This window comes from Hirundo rustica, chromosome 7, assembly GCF_015227805.2.
Source record: "Hirundo rustica isolate bHirRus1 chromosome 7, bHirRus1.pri.v3, whole genome shotgun sequence".
NCBI lineage: Eukaryota > Metazoa > Chordata > Aves > Passeriformes > Hirundinidae > Hirundo > Hirundo rustica.
This window is the reverse complement of record NC_053456.1, coordinates 4,134,787-4,157,539: the sequence shown is the minus strand read 5'-3', so window position 1 is coordinate 4,157,539 and position 22,753 is coordinate 4,134,787. Positions and strand designations below refer to the sequence as shown.

The 22,753-nt window shown below is 42.0% G+C and overlaps 1 protein-coding gene across 1 annotated transcript in view; it reads left to right on the top strand.

The window, feature by feature from the left end:
* Positions 1-3,433: 3,433 nt before the first annotated feature.
* Positions 3,434-22,753, top strand: part of KYNU (kynureninase) — a 54,800-nt gene continuing 35,480 nt past the window's right edge. The window contains exons 1-4 of the mRNA XM_040069868.2: positions 3,434-3,617; positions 9,504-9,624; positions 16,374-16,456; positions 22,139-22,200. Of these exons, the coding sequence (XP_039925802.1) occupies positions 3,449-3,617; positions 9,504-9,624; positions 16,374-16,456; positions 22,139-22,200 (435 nt within the window). The 5' untranslated portion in view covers positions 3,434-3,448. The remainder of the gene's footprint in view (positions 3,618-9,503; positions 9,625-16,373; positions 16,457-22,138; positions 22,201-22,753) is intronic.

Genomic DNA, 22,753 nt, shown 5'->3' with positions numbered 1-22,753 from the left:
AAAAAAAAAAAAAAAAAAAAAAAAAGCCAGTCAGAGTTAAGGGGGGCTGGAAAAACCAACCCCAAGCAATTCTGGGATTCCTCTGTACGAAGCTTAATTCCCACTCAAAGGACAAAAGTGCTTTCTTATGCTGGTCTCAGAATTGGATCTCTGGGATTTCATACCCCAACAGGATTTTGATTGATTTCATTTTAGTAGTTTTATCTTATTTCATAATGTTTGTATTAAATCAGATACCCCTGAGCACTTAATCTTTTTTTAACTTCTAAGATCTTTGTATTTAATATTATATTTGCTGTCAAAATCTAATACCAATAAGAATCACAATAAATGTAAGTCATTGATCAGATGCAGCAGTGACAGGGATCCAAAAGCCTGATCCAGGAATTTCTGTCTGTAATAGAGACACCTCTTGACTTCGGCGAGGTTTGGGTCAGGCCTCAAATGGAAACAAACCCCATCTGTGCTTGCCAGGAGGGTCAGTGATGACCTGGGAGATGATGGCCATTAATCCACTGTAATAACTGGATATCCTCACTGAAAAATGGTGACTGGTGAGATAAATGATAGGGAACTGTGCTGTGTTCATGCGGTGCAGAGCTGGGAACCCACAGGCTGGACGAGAAGGATGTGGTTATAGTACCAAATAGTCCTTCAAGCACCCTTTTCATCCACCTCCTGATCACAAATTTCAGGGTAATTACCTCAGTGGTCCCGAGAGATGAACGCTGGAGGCTCTCAAACCCACTTTAGGTTGTTTTTAGAAGAGGACAGAGGTGATGGCAATACTGAATCTCCATGGTCCCCTTCCTAGGGACCACGGAGGCTGAGCATCACTGGACAAATATTGTTAACTCTCATGATTCATCTGTCTAGAGAGCTGAAAAGGCTCCTTACCTCCAGGAGGTAGCCACCAGGGAGTAAAATAAAAAAATCCAGGGATTAACTTTAATGGGAAGGAGATTTTACAGAAAATACTGCACTGGCAGCTCTTTTACCTAGAAGGAGACAGTCAGGGAGACATGGTTTTCAACGCCTCATTAAAGGATTTTTTAACATAATTCGCATTAAGTACTCGTTATTAAAAATAGAGGGCTCTATCTTTATTATGTATGTGCTGGACGTGCTTTGATAATGGGATCAGGACATCCATGCCAGAGCTGTAAATCAAATAAACAAGCCTTGGAAACAAAATCTAGCTCTGCTTTCCAAATGCTGCTCCAAGAATTGCTTGGAAATAAGATCTCATTTACTGGTTGATTCTGTAATTTGGAGAAGTGAAATTTAAGTCATTTTATGTGTAGATTATAATGAGGTGACTGTATTAGTGATGGCCACGGTGTCTGTGGCCATAACTTGCTTTTCTTGTTGTCTGGAGGAAATAAAGATCCCTAAGCCATCCTCCCCGGTGTCTGCCAAATCCGGTGCAGAAGGTCGATGCTTTTCCGACCTGATCTGTGACTGACACCCCAGCAGGGAACAGAGGCCTTGGATCTGCTGCCCAGCTGTGCAGGAACTGAGGAGCAGCTCCCTGGGGCACAGGGAGCCTGCTCACACCTTCCTCAGGGCTTTCAGTGAGGCGGCAGCTCTTTGGGAGTTTGGGTATGACCCCAGTCACTTGGCCACTTGAGCATCACACCCAGCTCCCAGTCTGGGTGCAGCCCTCTGCCTCATAAAGACCTTGAAAAACAAGAAGCTGAAATATCTTCTTTCTTTTTTTTTTTTTTTTTTCTCCAAACTTTTTTGCCGTGGTTTTTTTTTTTTTTTTTTTTTTCCTTTTTACCACCTAAAGGATGATTAGGGTGAATGAGTGGGAATGATAAATTTGGCAACAATGAGGAGGTGTGAACAACCTGTGTGGAGACAGCATAAAAATAGGATGTCTCCAATAACTCCCAGGGGAGGGTGAGCATTAGCTAAATGAAAACTGTTGTTTTAAAGAACTTTGCAATTTTTTTTTTTTTTTTTTTTTTTTTTTTTTTTTTTTTTTTTTTTTTTTTTTTTAAACTCTGCATGTTGTTGGGAGGGGAAAAATTATTACTGCGTATGATATCAGGTCTGGAGAGGAAAAAGATTATGATCTCATCATAAACCAAATGATAGCAGATTAAAGAAGGTAAGCAACATCAGGCTGGCCATTTGGCCAGGGTATGAACAAGTTTGGGTTAATTGGCACTAAGGAGGCTGTGCTGTTTGAGGGTTTATATTTAAATACCAACCGTTGTCCTTCCCATATGTGTTGACAAAGCTCTTCTCAAAAGTCATCTGTTGTTCTATCCACAGCTTGTTGCTGATAGCTATATGTAGGATATTTTGACTCGTTGAAATGAGAGCTTATGGAAGATATGTGCTTAAAGAGTTCTCTTTATCAAACAGAGAGAAAAAGCGATATTCTCTAGTGGCTCTGTGTTCCTTGATATGCGCTAATCTATGCTGTTCCAGCCTATCCCCTCGAGTGTTCCTTTGCACCAAGACTCTTGGGGATGTTAAAAAGGAGGAGAAGGTTGTGTGGTATTAGCTGCACATTTCCCTAAACTGGGGCAGCCACCAAGCACCTCACTGAGCCTCTTGGCTGCCTGCTGCCACAAAACACAGCAGGGAAGCCCTGCCCTAAGGTGCAGAGAATACACTGCAAACCTTCTTTGCCAATTGCAAAACCAAGTGCACGAGTGCTGTCTGGAACACAGAGATGTCTGTGAGCATTGCTGTTACAGGACTGCTTTCATATCAAGATCAACAAGCTTGTAAATTTTGCAGTTAGTTTTGGGCTTTCTCTTAGAATTCATGGTCAGTCATATTTCTGATTTTGCTTGGGCTTCTCTCCTTTCCCAGGAGAAACAGATCTAAACCAGCAGGATATTTGGTGTAGCTGAGAGGAAATATTAATTCAAGGCCCTGATCTTGAAAGCTCTGGCACCTGCATCCTGCCTGCTCTGCCCTTGCACACGAGCAAGGCCGTGCACAAACACCCCCTCCAATTTTTGAGGCAAAAATGTGCTGAAAGGGGCTGAACATTGCACAGCCTGGGAACAACTTCAGTGTATCTGTGCACCTGCTATTCTTAGGAGCTCAGACTGCAGAAACAATAGTGCTGCCTCTGGCTTTGACGTCTCCAGACTGTGAGTGACACTCCAGCACTGGGAGCTGCTGTCAGTCTGGTGGGAGAACTTAGAAGAGGCTGATAAAGCTTAAAAAGGGAAGAGCTTTGTGTCTATAGAAGGGAAAGAAAAAAGGCCTTTGGGGGTTACAGCAATATGTTGCCTTGGAAATATTTGATCAGGTTTAACATTCTGTTCCAACTCTTCACTTTTTAAAAGCTTTAAATCAAGCAACTTTGGGTTTTGAACGATGCAGCTTTTGTGGCTGCTTATCAACCACTCGTGACTATGCAAGCTGCAGAAGTTAAACTGGCATTTCTGATTTTCAGGTGAAATTGAATGACCTGAAAATGGACCCATCTTCTCCCGTGCTCCCAGCAAGCATTTTGGAACAAACAGCCCTGCAGCTCGGATGCAGTCCCACGGACAAAAAACTTGCTTTCCACTTGGATGAAAAGGATGAGTTGAAGCATCTTCGGGAATGTTTCTGTATTCCCAAAGTCAAGGATCTGCCTCCAAGTGAGAGTTATAATTGCTGTGAGGGAGAGGGAGGGGAAAGGGCTGAGCTTCACTTCTTCTGCGTGTGTTTATCACGAGTCTTTGGAAATCATCGTCACTTATGAGATAATTGAGCAATTGTAGTCGTATCTGAGCACAGAACGTCCCTGCTGTTGCTAAATCAATCCATCAGCTTATTCTAGCGCCAAAAGCTTCATGTTCTCATTGCCATCCTGAATCAAATGTGAGGATACAGTACTTAGGTGGTGCTTATGCTGTCAGTCAGCAGCTTTGAACAATGTAGTGACTGATTGAAAATTATAGGCAGGAGCTTTTCTGTCTAATGGCTTGAAACAGCAGCGTCGCCTGGGTAGTTCAGAGCAGTCACCTCCTTGGTGTGATTCAGTTTGGTATCATCAGTCTCGTTACAATTATTTTAGTTAATGAAAGAGGCAGTGTATATATTATGTGAACATTTATGCCTTACTGCTGGTGGTTGAGCTATTCTCTCGCCAAGACCAAATGGAAGACCGTGCCTCAGTACAAAAAATTGATCTGAGCAAATAATTCATCATGAAACCTTTTTATTTGAATATATTTTCCACTTTCCTCATGAATTGCCTAAAAATAGATAGCACCTGACTTCAGTGAAGCTATGTAAAATTGCTCTGGACATTTTTCTCCTTCTTTCCTGTTCCACAGGTTGTTCTGAGGAGCCTGTGGCATGTCTGGGCATGGGGAGGGCTTGGTGAGGAGACAGAAGGGGTGCCAAGGGTGGTGACAGGCTGAGAGGGAAGCATTTGCTTCAGGTTAGCACTCCCAGGCCACCAAAACTAAAACCCGACTCCAACTTTTTTTGGCAATAGCCACCATGTTTAACCAAATTCATGCAGGGAAACCCGATGGGAGCAGCCGCCTATGGAGGCAGCAAGGTCCTGGTCTCTCCTCCTGCTTCCCAAGTCCTGTCTGGGTTTATTTTTGTCTCAGTCATGTGGAGAGCAAAAGCTGTGCAGGCTCTGGTCACTGGAGAAATGACGTGTGATTTCCTTGGATGGTGAACACGTACAGGCAGAGCCACTCTCCTCCTTTCCTGCCTTGGCAAAATACACCTATTGAAAATGAAAGGAAAAAATACGATAGAACTTCCTTGCAATTTTTTTTATTACTATTTTTTATTTTCCAATAAATGCAGACAGAATTTTCTGCAGGTTTTTTTTTTTTTTTTTTTTTTTTTCCTGAAAGGAACAGTACTGATGGTAAATGAGAAATTACAGGTGCATTCACCAAAGTGTGTCCGGGAAGGAACTATGATAGAAAATGATGTCAATAATTTGAATTCCTGGACATCTTTTGAAACTGTTTCTCTCTTCAACATCTTCCTGCTGAGCAATCATGAGTGTTGGGAATGCAGTCTGCTCCTGCCCTTGGGACACAGGGATGTTAAATCTCAGTTCTTTATGTTCTGGTGGGATTGACTTATCTTTCCCCACATTTAAATATTTTTCAGAGTAGGACTGGACATGACTGGACACTTTGCAAATATTTAAACTATGTGCTTCCTCCATGCCTCTGTAATTTTTTTTTTCTTTCTTTTTAACCCTGGTCGCTTAAGAGAGTTTCCTAAACCTGCTCTGTTTGTTTGGATTTTTGACTATTCTGTAATCAAAGCTCCTTCAGCTACCACCATGGTGCTGCAAGATGTGCCACTAGAGGTGGAAAAATGCTGGATCACAGCTCCCATGGTGCTGCTGGAATCCAGCCCAAGCAGGAGTAGCTGGATCTTTGACAGCAGAATGTCAAAGGTCACTCTTCAGTGGAGTGTTGTAGCAGCTTCAGATTAAAGAATCTGCTGAGAAGCGGGTAGAGGTTTTGACACTCGTGTGACAGTTTTGTTTTCTTTCTTTCCAAGATCCGTTATTGTTTGGTGTTTTTCAATCACCACAATATTTAGACCCAAAGACTGCTGCTGTGGGGTTTTCCCCCTGTAGTTCCAACAATATTTAGTCCAGAGACTAAATATTGGATGGATACGTTTTAGTGAAGATAAACAATGTACAAAGTACCATTTGAAAAGTGCACAGAACCCATCATTCTGGTGTTCCTAAATTGAGGGGTTTTCCCCTCCCTTCTTTTTCCTGTCCTTCTTTTCTTTGCTTCAGCTGCCATCAGGAACAGCTTCCCTGCTGAGGAGCAGCAGGCGTGTAAATACATATATATATTTACATTGTGTGACTATACCATAGAGACAGATCTGCCATGACATTTATCTGCGCCCAGGAGCGGGTGCCAGATAACGCGTTCCCGAAGATAAATGTCATTGCAGATATTAGCCATCAAATATTCTTTATGTATTTACATAAAACATTACAATGAGGCTTTGAAATGAAACCTTACAAGAAGCAGATGAGGACATCCATAGGAGACAACAGCAGGATGACGTACAGGGAAATATTTAGGAAGTCATTATAATAGTTTAATTTAGTTATCAAGTTATAAACTGTCAGGGCTGCTTATTTGCTGTATCAATCAAGAGGAAACCAGTAGCAGCCTAACTCCCTGCAAATCTCGGAGGTTTTGTGTGCAAGCCTGAGGGACGAGGCTCAGGTGAGCAAATGAGGAAAAGACGACAGCAGAAGATTTAGGGAAATATTTGGATCCTGTTGCTCTTCTCCGAGCCGACAACAAAGTCTCTTTAACGTTCCCTTCGTGCACCCCAGGGAGAAGGCAGGAATGCCTGCATTGCAGCTGGGCACCAAATCACCCCTCTGATTCAGGCTATGGCCTGTGCTTTGTCACCTTGTAAAGGAGTAGGGCATCATTTGAGTTTCTTGGGAATAAAAAGATGCCCCGGAGTGAAAGCGCTGAGCTGTATTTCCCAGAAGAAATGGTTAAAGGTAGTGGTTAATCAAAAATCTGCCTTTTTGGAGAGCTGGTGTGGGGGGCACAGCAGATGTGACAGAGGAGATCTTTTATCCTTCAGCTAAGGACAGATCTCAGATAAGTATAAGCAGATTTAGTCCTTTCTTTCTGGTTAATAAACCCATTACATTTTTCCCTTTTGTTTGGACTGAATATTTCTGACAGTACACTTGCTTTTCCTTTTAGGTTTAGAAGGTATAGAAATGCATCTTTAATGTAGATGAATGGGTATTATTAACATGCAAAATAATATGTGTGATTAGATTTGACCAATTTGCAGGGATCTGAGTAGGTGTGTGAATATATAATATATTTAATTAATCTTAATGTAAATGTACTTTTTGATCCAGACTACTCCAAGAACACATTTCCATAATCATTTCTTTTTTCTTTGCCTTTATTTCCTCAATTGTGTTTATTTCCTGTTAGAATATTTCAATACATATTTCAAATCAACCACAGCTCCTCCAGAAATTAAAAGGGCTAATACCATGAGAAATAAATTTAATTTGGGGAAAGACAAGTGCTAGGCTTAGGGAAAGAAAGTATTAAGAATATCACAGTGAATGTGGAGCTGTTGGAGCATGAGAGGTGCTGATCAGGAGAAATTACAAAGATGGTGAAAACCACAAGCAACAATGGTCCAAAATGAGTTTTTTCGTGATGTCAGAGAGAGGGAAGAGCTTTTCATCGAAAGGAAAATAAAGTTCATGCAGATTTAGAGTTGATAAGGCAGCAAGAAAAGAATGTCTGAAGAGACAGGTATAAACATGTTAAAATACACTTGGAAAGAAGAAAATGCCCTATCTTTCCAAGAGTGATCAACAGTATTTTTATTTAGAAAGGACTGGTGTAAGAAAAGCTGGCTTGCTTTTAGTTTGGTGAGTGAGTATCAGTGAGATCGAGCTCCAAATTCTTGAGCAAGGATCCTTCTCCCTAATCCCAGTGGGACAGTGTTATTGTGTTTCTTGGTAAGAAAAGAACTGTTAATAGAATCAATTTGGGGGCATGGATGATATTTATGCCTCTCTGTTTTCATTCATATTACAATGGAGATGAAAAACAGGCATAGTATCTGCAAAGCAGATTAGGCTGAGATTGCTCTCTGACTTATGCTTTTTAAAAGCCTCTAAAACTTTAATTAAGAAATTACCCAAGTGGTCTATACTCCTGAAAAAATGTGTTTCTGGGGAAGTTCAAAGAAATTGCTAACTGTTAGTGCAAAAAGAAGTATGAAACCATTTCCAGGCTGTTTTTCTACAGGCCTTACAAAATTTTCACAGACTGAATTGCAATCTTGTGGTTCATTTTTAGCCTGTATCTTAACATGGTCATTCATTTGACCTTTATTCTGAAGGGTATCAATTATATTTACCAAAATTTGATGTGATATTAGCTTTTAGGGGGATTGTAAGTATAAGCATAGACCAATGCAAACAACCACTTCTAGAAGGTCACCATCGCTTGTCCCTCCGAGAATCTCTAACATGAGAAATAACAGAAGAAGGCTGTGTTTAGATTGATAGATGATGACACGGGGTAATTAGATTGTTCAGAACCTCACTACGGCTATTATTTATAAATTTCTACCGCCTTGCTTTTCTCCTAATCATTGAAAGGATTTGTCAACATAGATTTCCTCCTCCTCCTCAGACAACGACATGAAGTGCAGCCCACAGTGTTTGCTGACAAGACAAGAGCTTTTGAGACTGCCTTAAAATATTCTCCTCAACAATTACATTTTTCTAAAGAGAGATTTAATCTTGCAGGGACAAGTTACGTGAAAGACACAAATTTACCCACTCCTAACTTTTATGAAATGCATGATTTCAGTACCATAATGACTCAGAGTAGGCATACATTGGTGGTGGAAGAAAAGTGGACAGCCTGGTTGGGAAAACGCTCCCTGTTTACTCACCTGATAAAATCAGTGCCTGTGGCTGCTTCTCACACAGCCCTTGAGAGATGGGGATTTAGTGGTGCCTGAACTCACACCAGCTCCAAAAACTGCAGGAGAAAAAAGGTGAATAATTGCTTGCAAATTGCCTGCTCTCCTCCTTGGATCCTTTGCAAGGTTACCTGAGTGATGTTCTTGGAGAGAGGTCAGGATGTGACACCTCTGTTCTCATGTGGGGACCGTGATGTCCCAGGGGATGGGGCATGGACAGAGCGCTGGGCGTGGTGCGTGTGTTTGGGGGGGCGTGCACACTGCTGACCCTCCTGTGCTCAGTCCTACACCTACTGACCCTGCTGTGCCCAGTCCTACACCTACTGATCCTCCTGTGCTTGTGCTGGCCCTCCTGTGCTCAGTCCCACACCTACTGACCCTGCTGTGCCCAGTCCTACACCTACTGATCCTCCTGTGCTTGTGCTGGCCCTCCTGTGCTCAGTCCCATGCCTACTGATCCTCCTGTGCTCAGTCCCACACCTACTGATCCTCCTGTGCTCAGTCCCACACCTACTGACCCTTCTGTGCTCAGTCCCACACCTCTGACCCTGCTGTGCCCAGTCCTACATCTACTGATCCTCCTGTGCTTGTGCTGACCCTGCTGTGCTCAATCCCACACCTCTGACCCTGCTGTGCTCAGTCCTACATCTACTGATCCTCCTGTGCTTGTGCTGACCCTCCTGTGCTCAGTCCCACACCTCTGACCCTGCTGTGCCCAGTCCTACATCTACTGATCCTCCTGTGCTTGTGCTGGCCCTGCTGTGCTCAGTCCCACACCTCTGACCCTGCTGTGCCCAGTCCTACATCTACTGATCCTCCTGTGCTTGTGCTGGCCATCCTGTGCTCAGTCCCACACCTCTGACCCTCCTGTGCCCAGTCCTACACCTACAGATCCTCCTGTGCTCAGTCCCACACCTCTGACCCTGCTGTGCCCAGTCCTACACCTTCTGATCCTCCTGTGCTTGTGCTGGCCCTGCTGTGCTCAGTCCCACACCTACTGACCCTCCTGTGCATTTTGTTCCTCTGTTTTCCCTCCACAGCTGACCTGACCCTGGTGGACGGGGAGGAGAGCTGCGTGTACTTCATCGGGAATTCTCTCGGGCTCCAGCCAAGAAAAGTTAAAACTTTCTTGGATGAAGAACTGGACAAGTGGGCTCGAACGTGAGTACCCTGCAGGGCATGCCAGATGCTGACCTGTGCTTCAGAGGAGTGTTTTATTTTGGGATCTTCCTTGGAACTGCCTGAACAGTGCGGAATAGTGTGTTAGAAGTACTGCAGCCCAGGAGTAAAACACCTCCAGTGTTTCCCTGGTGCTGTTTATGTCTCCTTTAAAGGCAGGAGCAGTAAAACAGGCAAACAGACCCTTTCAGCTGTGATAGCCCGTGCTCTGCTTGGCTCACCTGGAGGACCCGTGCAGTTAAACCCTCCCCACCCAGCAGTGTTTAAAAACAATGGTCTAAAAACAAAATAAACAGTGTTCCTACAAGGCACACAAACCTATTTGGTTGCTGGTGAATGTGGTGGGGTTCCAGGCCCTGTGATTTTGTAATTAATGTTTTTAACTGCTCGTGATTCACCCTGCAGACAAGCAGTTCCTCTTGAAACAGCACTGAATGCAGGTGGTGCTGCTGCCCATGCCGGCAGGATTTTGGCTCCTCTTAAACCAGGTCTCTGCCTGACAAGTTAATTTTATTTAGAAAGAAGCATTCCTGTCTTCTCAGTGTCATCTCAGCAAGGAGCTGAGTGTGAATTGCAACTAGCTTTGCTGAATCAACCTGACGTAAAAGAGAGGATAAAAGAAGGACACATTGCAGGAAAGGGACACTGTTATCATAACAAATGGGGAACTTTTAAATATACATAGGGGAAAGAAAAAGCTGTTTTTCTCTTTATTTAGGTTTATTTAATATTATGTTCTGTTTCCATTAAGAGTCTGTGCTTTCAGATCTCCAGCACCTGCCTGAGCATCTGGAGCAGGGATGAGTAAGGAAAACGATGAGTAGAAAACAGGGAACTGAAGGTGGGAAAGGAAAATAACATCCAGATGAGTGAGTGAGCTGGGCTAGAGATGAACTCTTTTATAGGGTGCAGGATATGAGTGGAACAGATGTGATTTCATGGTGAGAGAGCAGAGGAAATATGGAGAGGCAGAAGAGGAAAAATGAATTCTGCTAAGTGGGCAGCCTTGTTTCAGCAGGGAGGGTTGAGATGGAGGCTTCTCAATGCAAATGTGAGAAATCTGTAGCTGCTCTTCCACTTGTATATGTATGAACACTGGGAGCTCATCAATACGGTTTATTGATTCCTATTTTTCATCCATATTCTTATAGGTGAGAAGGCTGAGAATGAGTGGGAATGAGTGGAACTTTGGGAAGGGCTCGTTCCTTCTGGTTGTTCAGCCAGCACAGCAACGCAGTTGCTCCAGTCATTTGAAAAAATTGCAACCCCGTCCATTTCTGAGCTGTTATCCCACTTTGTCAGGGAAACAGCTGAGCTCTTCAAAAGGCAGAAGTCAGATAACATTCTCAGAGTGATGCACAGGGACTGCAAACCTGTTTCAGCTCCTCCACTGTATCTTCTCACTGCCTCACTTCTATTCTTGTGTTTGTCTTTGCTGCAGTGAAGGATGAGCTTTTTCCTCAGTGACTGTAAAATCCTGAAAGAAAAAGGTAGGCAGTGTGTTCCTTCAGATCAAAAGTGCCTTCAGGAACTGCGCCTAGGGGGGAAATATGGCTGAACATTGATTTCAAGCCACCGCGAGAGAGGGAGCAAAACTAGAACGGCCGTTTGCCAAAAACACAGCTTGGCCTCAAAAGCCTTACCCAGAATAAATCAGAATGTTTAAAAACAATTTAAAACCAAGACAAAACCCCTCAAACTAAGATCAACAAAGAAACAGAATAAGATCCTGGACCTAAAGCAACTGAGCCAGCCAGGGTACCATCGAGCTGATTTTGAGGAGAACAGTGGATGCTTAGAAAAGGTGGTGAATGGAATGCGAAGGAATAGGTGGCTGAAGGTACAGAAATGAGTGTTTTTATTCCAGTCACCAAGGAGAGCTTAACAAAGCCGGGTCTAAAGCAGTAGCTGTTCCCAGCTGAAGGCTGTTCAATGGCCGTTGTGTCAGCAGTGTGGGATGTAGTGGCTCTGGCTTAGATAAATAAGTAGCAAGAATCTAAGAAATGGCATGCAAATTAGGTACATCCATCAAGTCAGCAATGGTATGGATTCTGGCTTTCTTATAAATTGGTTTATTGTGTTTTCTGTTTGTTGTGTCTTGGGACCCATCTGAAAGAGCTGTGAGTCTATTTAAATGGCTTTCACTCCTTGAAGTTAAAGGCAAGAGTGAAAAGGAAGATTATCCAGTGCTGGTCAAGGGCAGGGAAGCTCCAAGTAGTGATGGCAACTCATTAAGCAAACAGCTGGGAGGGAAAAGCATGGAAAAGCCTATTTCTTCTTGTTTCCTCCTAGTGCTTAGCTCCTTTTCCCCACCTCCACTCTGACTGGTGGGTTACAGCTCTCATCCTACACCTGCTTCCCACATACTTCCTCTGGTTTTGTTCTCTTCCTCTCCATGTCCCTCATTCCTCTGTTTCTTATGATAATCTAGCAAGATTACTAATCCAAACCACTGGCATTCTTAGGATGGATTTAAAAGCAGCCTTTGAGGCTTCACCTTTCAGTTATGATTTCGGCTAAACCCAAGATCTATTGAATGAAGGGCGAAAAGGGACGAGGAGTTGTTCCCTCATGTTTAGCCTAGACCAGCCAATAACCCAATGTTTTAAAAGTCCAAACTTCAGGGGACTTCTTGGTTGGAGGAAGACCAAAGGGTGCTTTGCAGCACCTTGTTTTCCCTTTCACCCTACCAGAACCAGTTAAGTAATTAAAATATTTTATAGAATCATTACTGTGTGTGAGCATACTCGCTGCAGCAGGCAGTGTCTCTGTCGTATGAATAACTCATTAAAGTGGAACAATTAAAACAGAAGGGAGCCTGCTGCAGCCAGTTGTGCTCATGTGAAGGGCTGGCAGGGCAACTGGGGAGTGGGGAACCTGCTGCACGCAAGTCCTGAGGACTGGAGCTGCTGAGCAAAATTAAGACTGAAAGGAAAAATTATTGCCCTCTGTGGATGCATCAATGTAGGGGAGGGAAGGAACCGCTTATGTGAAAAGTATGTTGGCACAGTAAATATAAACATGGAATTAATAAATTGAGGCAAGAAATAAAACATATATATGTATGTGTGTGTGTGTGTATATATATATATATATATATATATATATATATATACACACACACTTCTAAGGATTGAAGCAGCCTTGGAAGGGGCTGACATGGATATAATAGATTAACAAACTCCTAGTTTGAGGAAGGCTTTATAATGTAAATCTGCAGTAGCAAACATTATTTTCAGCAAGTCGGAAGGTATCTTTTGTTCTGTGTGCTGAACTAATCCTGCAAGGTACGAGAATCCTGCAAACAGGAGTGCAGCTGTGCTGAGCCCTGTCTGACAGCCTCACCTCTCCTGCCATTCTCAGGACTCTTCTGACAGCCTCACCTCTCCTGCCATTCTCAGGACTCTTCTCAAGTGCTCTTTCAGCAAATTCTCTGGTAGAGCTACAAATGCCTATTTTAATGCCCTGGGTTCTTTAGGTTTTTTTCCTCTCTCTCTGTCTCGTTTTTTTTTTTTTTTTTTTTTTTTTTTTTTGCCTGTTTCTTTGCTTGAAACCATGGCCCAACTTAAGAGTCTGCACTGGCTCATTAAACACCTTGCATCATTTTTGGCAAAGGAGCAAGAAGGAAATTTGCACTTGAACAAGATTTGGATGAGCGCAGAAGATTCCTGAAGATGGCAATTAATTTAAATTCCTTTTCTCACCGCCTTTGAAACCCTGGGATCGTCTCAGAAAATGTGTTTCTAGCTCCCCTAGCAAGCTTTAAATCAACCAGACCTCAGTGAATAAAACGTGGCATTGTGATTGCCTGCCAAATTGAAAATAAAATGGTAACCAGCTAAAAATTAATTTGCACAACGAGAAACTCTCACAGAAGTTGAAGAAATATCCGTTTGTCTGATGCTCTGCGATTTGATGGGTGAAGTTTTGTATTCATTAATTTGGATACCTCAGTTTAAACCTCTTTTGAGACCTAGGGTGCAGTGGTGGTGGGGGGGCGGAAAAAGGCTCTCCATGTACGAGGGGAATGCCAGGAGCACTGCACTTGTGTCCTTAAAGATTATTACCCCCAGTGCCTACCAGAGCTGGGAGAGGGGTGGCATAATATACACAGATATAAATTCTCTGAGGCACAGCATAGAATTTTACAGCCTAAGAGTAATAGGATGTATTGTGCCATCAGCAAAGTCTACAGAGTTTCATGTGGTTAAAATAAAAAAAAAAAAAAAAAAAAGGGGTCCAAGAATATGCTTTTAACTACCATTTTAGAGGCAATAATTTTTGTCTCTTGGCATTTATATTGGCCATCAAGAGGGAGGCAAGCTGTAAGCTGTGCCATAATAATAATAATATGAATAATAATAAATGCTGCCTCTCCCTTATTTCAATATGGTTAAAAGTCCGTGTTTTCCTCTCAAAATAAAACATTCTCATGACCAAAATCTCACAACTGTTGTCATGAGAACTCAGAAATTTATTCCGAAATTTTGATAGTCCTGTGTGCTGGTAGAGAGAACTTTCATTAGTAAATTCCCATTAGGATGACAGTAATGGCTATAAAATCAGGGAAATCTAATGAAAGAGAATCCCATAGGTAGTTAGGACTTATTTTTCCCATCTTATTATGTTTGCTATCCTCTTTCAGAAATACAGATTCTCTCAGGCTGGGAGCCACTGAAAATCTTTGGGGGTTTTATTTTAACTGTCTGTATTATCCTAAAGTCCCTTGATCGCTATATTACAGTTAAGAATAAGACGGGAAATTACCAATAAATGTCTTGCTGTTTGTGAAACATATACCCCTGTCTTCAGGGAGTGCAGCTGCATTGTGGGCTGATAGAAGGGAGGAAATTTTAGCTCTAATCCTGCCCCTCACAGCATTTTCTCCCCTCCACACCTTCTGCCTTTATTCCTCATCAATGGAATGCACTTGTAAATGAGGGTTATTTCACACTGTCTGCTCTCTGCTGTCGAGGGCTCATCAGAGAGCAATTCTAAAATGGAGGAAAGCAGTCAGATTTCCTGCTGCTTCCTGCTCTGCCAGGACCTTATCCAAACTGAGGAACAGGGTCCTCCTTGTCTCTGTGGGATTGGATTTATTGAGCACAGTGATGTTGCTTTACCTGTGAGAGAGGTTCAGGTGCACTCCTTCAGCTGTTGACCTAATCCAGCCCAAAATTAAATGGGGTTTTGTAAGAATGAGAGGCTTGAAGTGGTTAATGCAACCCTGGTTTTTAAAAGCAGCAGCTCACCTATTCTTTAGGACTGTAGTTCTTTTTTGGAAATATCCCTAAGAAGTGTGAATTAGACCCGGGTCAATCAAAAAGAGTCTGACAGTAAAACTCCCAGGTAATTTTTTTGGGAGACAGGATAAAACTCTGCCTGAGAAGGGAAAGTATGAGGTGGAGAGGGAAAACCAATCTTTTGAATAGCCTTGAGGATGTGGTAATGTCTCATGCACCCTCCATTCTCATGTCTTAATCTGCCAGCTGTCCTCCTGTGATTTTGAGCGAACGTTGTGGGCCAGTTCTTCTTTAAAAGGTTTACTACTTTATTTTTTCCCTTTTTTCTCACATCAAAGCTTTTAGGGTGTCTTTTGCTCTCCCTGGATTCCTACTGACTTTGTCCTTATTTTGAAACAGCTTTATACTCAGCCTCATGCAGCCTGGTGTTTCCAACTCCACAAGTACCCCGTGGTGCTCAACAAATATGAAAATCATCCAGTGTGAGATGGGAGCCCAGAGCAATGTTTCCCTGGATTAGCACCATTATTACTTTTCTCAGTCTGCTTCCATTTGCATTTAAATCTGTACTCTACACCCTGCATGTTTAAGAAACTAGGCATGCACGTAGCTACCTTAGAAGTTTTCTTCTCCATCATAATTGAGGGAAAATTTGGTTCAGAGCACTCAATCCAGAACTGAATTTATATATCTGTCACTTCAGAGTAGCAGCACACTGGGGTTTAAGGTGACCATATGATCGACCCCCTGCAGACAGGAACAGTTGGCAATATAAAGTTTTAAAATAGCCTTTGTCAACCCAAAAAATCTTCATGCACACTGAGATCTAGAACAATTTTTCAGAGAGAAGAGAAGCAATAAAAAATTAGCAAGCAGCTCTGTTGATGCAGGGAAGCACCTGCCCCTGCATGAAGTACCCTCTGGTTTATGCAGAAGGGTGAGCTCAGACGGGAGATGCAGGAGGATGGAAATTGTTTCTGACAAGAAATATTCCTGTCTGGGAGCAAGGCAGTATTTAAGTCTATCATCCTCTGCACCATCTAATGCTCAGCCAGAAATGCAGGTTGGGGAAGTCTGTGGGGTGAGCTCTGCTGTCTGTGCAGTGATGTGAGCCTGCGTTGGCAGCTGCCATCCCACACTGGGATGCCCTGTGCCAGCTTCCCTGTCCCCAGAGTCTTCCAGAACACATGCAGCCACTTCCAGGGGTTTTGTGAAAAAGCCATCCTCTTTAATTCTGTGGAATTTCTTTCTAGAGGAATTCCACGAGACAAAATAAATAATTTTTGAGCAACTGAAATCCCGTCATAAACCAATAAATTGCCTTTGCTCTGAGGTTTAATGGTATGAGAAGAGTGTTGTGCTCAGCTTAGGCAAGGCTCATCCTCCTCATGCATCCACCAAATGTGGAGTCTGCAAATAAGACATGATTCTTAGAACTGTTCCAGATAGAATACCACACATTTTGATCATTTTCCTATTTCTTTTCAGAGGTGTCCATGGCCATTTCAATGGCCAGCGCCCATGGGCTTTGGCAGACGAGTGCATCCTGGACCCGATGGCTGAGCTGGTTGGTAGGTGTGACACGCAGGGGAAAATTCGTCTTTCTTTCTCCAGAAATAAAACCAAATTTGGTTTCACTTATGACTCAAAAACCCGGAACTCTGTAGGCAGAATTTAGTTCCTTTTATTCTTATAATTCAAAGTAGGTTTTCTCGCGTGTGGACTAACATTTTATTTTAAGGCTGGGAGTGATTTAGGGGATGAGTGTGTGTGATAATGTATGACCATATGCATCTCATGTAGCTAATTGCAGCAGAGGGTTTCTTGGAGCGTCATAAACCACTTGGACTAACACGTGAAGCACTTTTAAAGGGCACTTGGTATTACAGAATCTCAGTCGCTCTTCCAGAAGTAAAAATGATGAACTTTCCCCTTTGATAAATTATTTCTGTCTAGACATTTTCTGCTTTTCCTCTTTTCCCTGCCACTAAATCCAGACTCATATTTGAGAGCTGCTTATGCCAATGGAGCAGATAATTGGGGCAGGACTTGGTATTGATGAGTTCCCATTACCCTGCTGTCCCCCTCAAGGAGCCTGCAGTGCTGCAGGACTTTGGCAGGAAGTGCTTCTGGTTATTCCAGAGACTGAGGAGCCCTGGAGACTCCTCCTGGTGAATTTGCCATGAAAGCAGCCGGCTGAATGGGAATGCAAATTTCCCTATCACTTCTTACTCCGTGTAATTGCTGAAATAATCTTTCACTGAGATTTCCTTCAGAGTTGTCTCTGAAGGGGGAAGGGAAATTATCTTGGCAGGGTCTTTTTCTCCCCAACCCTCCCAGCTGTTGTCAAGGCTAGGTTAGTAGATTTTGGGGAGATCTCACCCATATTTCAATGTCGGTGATGAAGGCAATTTTCAATACTGACTGTCAGAACTGAATTATCAGGCATTCATTTGTGCCATCACTAAGGAAAAATATTATCCTTATGTTGACCTACTGTATTCCAGATATTGTATCGTAATTTCTCCTCCAACAGCAGACAAGCGTTCAATGAGAAAATTATGGTTTTTCTCCTTCAAGAAAAGCAAATGGTGCTGGAACAATTGGGAGCAAAGACATTAAAGAATGTTTCATGACAAGTTTATTTATAAACTTATAAATAAAATCCCTCTCTGAATTCCTTATGAAGTTTCCAAATAGCTAAAATAGTGGGTGTTATTACTGGAGCAGAACAAATGCAATAAATTACTGTTGTAGTTGGTCTATCCATGATGTAAACACTGAGATAATATAAATATGAGTGTGGCTACACTGAGTATCATGGGGCTGTGTAGAAAAATCCCATCTGCAGAATGAAATAAAAATCCCAAATTGCAGACTGGGGGTTCTGATTTTGTAAATTGCTATTGTTGTACCTGGTGTTGCTCTGGAGGTTGAGAAGTTACTTCTCTTGCTTTCATTACATTCAAGGACAAGCTCAGCATGCTCATACGTTAAGCAACATAGGACATAAAAATATGGAAATATAGAAGGGGGGAGGGTGTTGAAATGCTCAGCATGGCTGATTTAAGGGTTTCTCCAGTATCACCCATCTCACTCTTGGTCTGTGGATATTCTTGTTCTAGTACAGTACAACTAGGAAGCTGTGGACAGGTGGGGAAAAGTGACTTGGAATTTTTGATTGGAAACCTTGACTTTAACTAAGCAGGCAGTCAAGAGTTTCTCTTCTGTCATATTCCCAGGCACCCAAATTAGTAATCAAGGTAAGCCCACTGGTGTTCTTCCCTTAACCAGGAGAGAGAGAGCCAAGATTTCCAAAGAACCTCTGGAAGCTTCTGAGTTATCATCTTTCTCTGCATCCCCTTCTGTGAGGGTTTGCTTTGTTTGCAGAACGTAGATCCCCGTGGCAGGCTGAGCCCTGACCTCCTGCCACTGCCACTGCCAGGGACCCTCTGGCCTCAGCTGCAGGTTAAGAGTCACTGCAGAAAGCAGAGAGTCAGGCTGGGACCCTTTTACCCTCAACCATCTGTCTTGTAGAGGCTGCCAACTAAGTTTCTATTTTAATATTAATTTAACTACATGATGCATTGTAGGTGTAAAGAGATGGAAATTAGTGCTTCGCTTGAATTTCATCTATTTGCTCTTCCATCTCCTTACTTTCCTTTTATTTGCCAAGCTCCATGTGACACCGGTGCTTTTATATCAGCATGGCTTAACCCCAATGAACTTATTATAACTTTCTTCGTGGTCAACTAATACTCTAAAATTTTCAATAAAAATTATGACTGAAGTCACCCTAACACTAACCTAATTTTTTTGTTTTTAAAATTATTTCCTGGGAAGTGTTTCCTGTTGTTTCCTCAAGGATAAAAGTCATGGTTTGGATTCTGTTTTCCAGAATTTTTGGGGCTTTTTTTGATTAAATTGTAAAATGTGGTCTAGGCTCACATCTGGCCCTCAAATTTATGTGCAGGGTTCTGTTTAGAGAATACCCTCATTGCTTTTTTTCAGAACACAGGTGAGTGACTCTTAGAATGCAAATGAATTAATATTCCCCAAATAATGGATGTATCATAATAAATTCCAATTTTTAATATTGTAGGCAATAGTGAAGAGGCTAAAAGGATAAATGGAAGGGGGAAAAAACTATGTTAAATACTCTTTTATTATCCTTTTCTGTGGTATTCCACAGATTAATGAAATGGTTTGGGTTGGAAGGGATCTTAAAGTTGCAACCCTCACAATTTATGTTTAAGTACCATTTTCCAACAAAAAATAATATTGATTATGTATGAGTACGTAGGTGAATGAATTCTGAATTTACTTTCTTATTGACTTTAATGTCAGAACAATAACAGAATTTTACTGTGTTTTTTATTCAGTATTGAACATTTTATGGAGGAAGAGGAATTGTCATTTCTCACCTTAAGTTGTGGTAGCAAGTAAAACTCTGGTGAGATTTATTCAGGAATGGACCAAAGACTGTAAAACACCTTTGTCTGCTTAATGGTTTATAGTGCACGAGCACCTTGCTTATTAAACGCAGTCACATTTTCTTGTTCAATGAAAGTTACAGTAGTAAATACATCGTGAAATGAAGAGTCAAGGTCAGTGGAGGCCAAAGACTTTTTTCTGCTCTCACACCAAGTGGCAGAACGCAGTGAAGGCAATCTCTGCTTCTCCTACCAGACTTTATTAAAACATTACAACCTTGGCAGGATCACCTTCTGATGGAACAAGATTAACTGTGTGGCTGCTGCTGTACGACATGCTCGGGCAGGTCTCTGTTGAAGGAAGACTGAACGCTGAGCAGATTTGGAGTGACTTTGAGTGATAAGGATTATTTGAAATAACCAAAATGTTTTCGAAATTGGGGCCCTTAGCCCTTTTCCAATCATTTTACGACATCTTTTTTTACTTGCTCCGCCGAGGATCAGACTTCCCCAGCAGTCAAGAGAGGAGAAGGATGGCAGTGTCTGCCTAACGCAATCATAATTGTCTCTGAAGTTGTACTTCGTAAATGCTGCTTCCTTTTATTAAAGAGGAGATTTATCACGCAGAACATACAGGTTTTAGCCTGTCCTGGAGATATGGTATAAAGTTAGGAAATAAGGAAGGCAAACATCATTTTGTCTCCCGTGTGCCGGGTCTTTGAATATTGTAATAGGTTAATTGGATCATGGAAAGGTTGTTTTCCGAAATGCGGTGCAGGTTATAAAGGATAACAGTTTTCCAATGACATGGATGAGGTTTGTTTTGTGGGCATGAAATTCAATAATGGAAGGCTTTTAATAAATATATAATTTACGGAAGACCAAGACTTACATGACAAATGTAGTGTCATATTTAATTTGGGATGCTAGCATGCAGCTAAAAGTGATCCACAGGTTAACCATTTGTTTTATACGGCATCGGTACAGCAGGCAGAGGATTGCTCGTGCAGAATTTGCTGTGAAAGCCACAGATTTCTCAGAAGGAGCAGAGGGACAAATAAGAACAATACCATTTCTTGATCCTGTCCCCTTTTCCAGCCTCAAGAGTTCCATAGAAATATTAAGACTGCAAATAATACTGTTTTGAGCTGCAATCGCTCTCTCTAGCTCTCTTGTGGGTCTGCAAGAGAAGAACCCCAAGGCGACCTCCTCCTGCAGCATGGAGCCTGCAGATGCAATGATATCAGAGGGAAGAAAAGAAAGCAAAGGAGAGGAGTTTAAGTGAAGAAAAAAGCTTATTTTTCCCTATGAAGATCTAGTCCTGCAGAAATTCCTTTCCACAAACTTGATGAAGTTCCTGATGTCGGAAGGAGGAGGGAGCTTATTCATGACATCTCATTTTTGTTGTGGCTCATCCCCTGGACTGATCATTCCCAGTCACTGACACCTGTTTCCCAAACCCTTCTGTCCAAAACCTGGAGATTTCATCAACACGTGGAATTGTCCTTGAACACCTCAATGAGAATTCTCCTCAGCTTTTTCTGCACTGGCAGAAGCTGAGGCCTGCTTGGGAGGAATGTATGAATGAATTATACTTAGAGATTCCCATGCTCTGGCTATATTTGCCTGTATTGGGTTGAACCCATGGTTATATCTTATATATCATGGTTATATCTATGCTGACAAAGCACTCACTCTGTGAAAATAAACTCTTTAGGATATAGACAGTGGCAGTGTGTCAGGTGTCCCCAGGGCAGGGACAGGAGAAACTCAGTATCCAACTTTCCTTTTCTTGTGGCTCCCCTTACCCTTTTATATCCTCAAATCATCTTTTCCTTCCTCTTTATCGATCCAAAAGTGGCACTTGTCACTTCTCTTCATCTCTTCCTCTCTACAACCTCTTTCCATTGGTGAATCTGCATCTGGGTGAGGATCAGGACAAGGTGTATGAGCACATCTCCCACCTTGAGAAGATGATTCAAGATACTGATTTGTCTTAAGGCTGAATTTCTGCTTTTCAACAAGAGACACCAAGCATACCAGAAGGAAACAGGAACTGATTTTCTCCATATCTTGGTCCCACCCTGCCCAATACAGAATTCCCAGTCCTGCCTAAAACCTTTTGCCATGGCTTGACAAATGCTGGAGAATTTGTTACTAAATACTTGCTAACAACAATTAGTTGTTACTAATCAGCTCTGTCTATGCTTATCTGTAGTCCAAAGGCATCTGTTATTATCCTCCTCCTTGGAGCAATGTGGGTATGGCTTCTTGTGGGGCTGCTACATTAATAATGGGCTGTGATATCCAATAGTTCAATTTTGCTTATTTCATGTTCTAATTAGGGATGAGATTTATCTTGACATTACAGTAACCACTTACAACAGATGATCATCTTAATGTGTTTTCTCACTTGTGTTACACATGAACTTCTGACAAAAATAAGTCTTCAGGTCTTGCTTTACATAGAGTCTTTGTGACCTCACTTGTCTGAGGTATTCAAGATAACAAATCCACTGGTGATTTGCTGGGAAATGGAAATTTTTTTTGTTGTTTTTGTTTTTTTTTGTTTTTGTTTTTGTTTTTTGTGTCTGACTTGAAGAACTAAATATTTTCCTTACAGTGCAGGGTAGAGAGTCAGACAAGAAACCCTTTTATCTCACTCTGATGATGCCTCAAATGCTTGTTTCCTCTCCAGGCTTTGGAGAGATATTGGCTGAATTCATACTTTTGCTTGCTCACCACTGTTCTATATTTCTCTGAAATTTTAAAGAAAAACTCTAACCATTTTCCAAACTTTTTATCTTTTTGGTATTTCAGGGGCCAAAAGACAAGAAATAGCCTTAATGAATGGTCTGACTGTTAACTTGCACCTTTTGATGGTATGTCTTTATGATGTGCATTTGATCTTGTGTTGACAAGTACTTTTTCTCCTGGCTTTGTGTGTGTGTAAGCAAAGTGTTTTCTGAGGACCTCACAGAGACAGCGCTGGGTGACAGATTCAGTTTTTAAGCCTCGGGAGTTCCATCTTGAATAATGTAAGTGCAAGACCTGGCCTGACTCAATACTAAGCAGGAAAGCCGGACAGAGAAATATTTTTGAGGACTCTGTAGGGGAAGTTTGAGCTGTTCTCACATGGGCTGTATGTCAATTGCCACAGGAAATCTTTTACTTGAGAAACATTTACAAGTAACTTCTCAAATTTCAATTCCACACCACATTTCAAAGTTAAGGAAACAGGAGCTCAACTGTGAGCAAGACAAAGCTGTACTGTCAGTCAAGCTTAAAAAGCAGCTGCATACAAGAGATGACCCTTAGAATTATGCTATTTTATATGTGCCTAAAATGTCATAAAGCATTTTGTTTTGCATGCTGTGGCGACCACAAATGTGTCTTATTTACGCTCAGGTGCCCCTGTTGAGGCTGCGTAAAGCC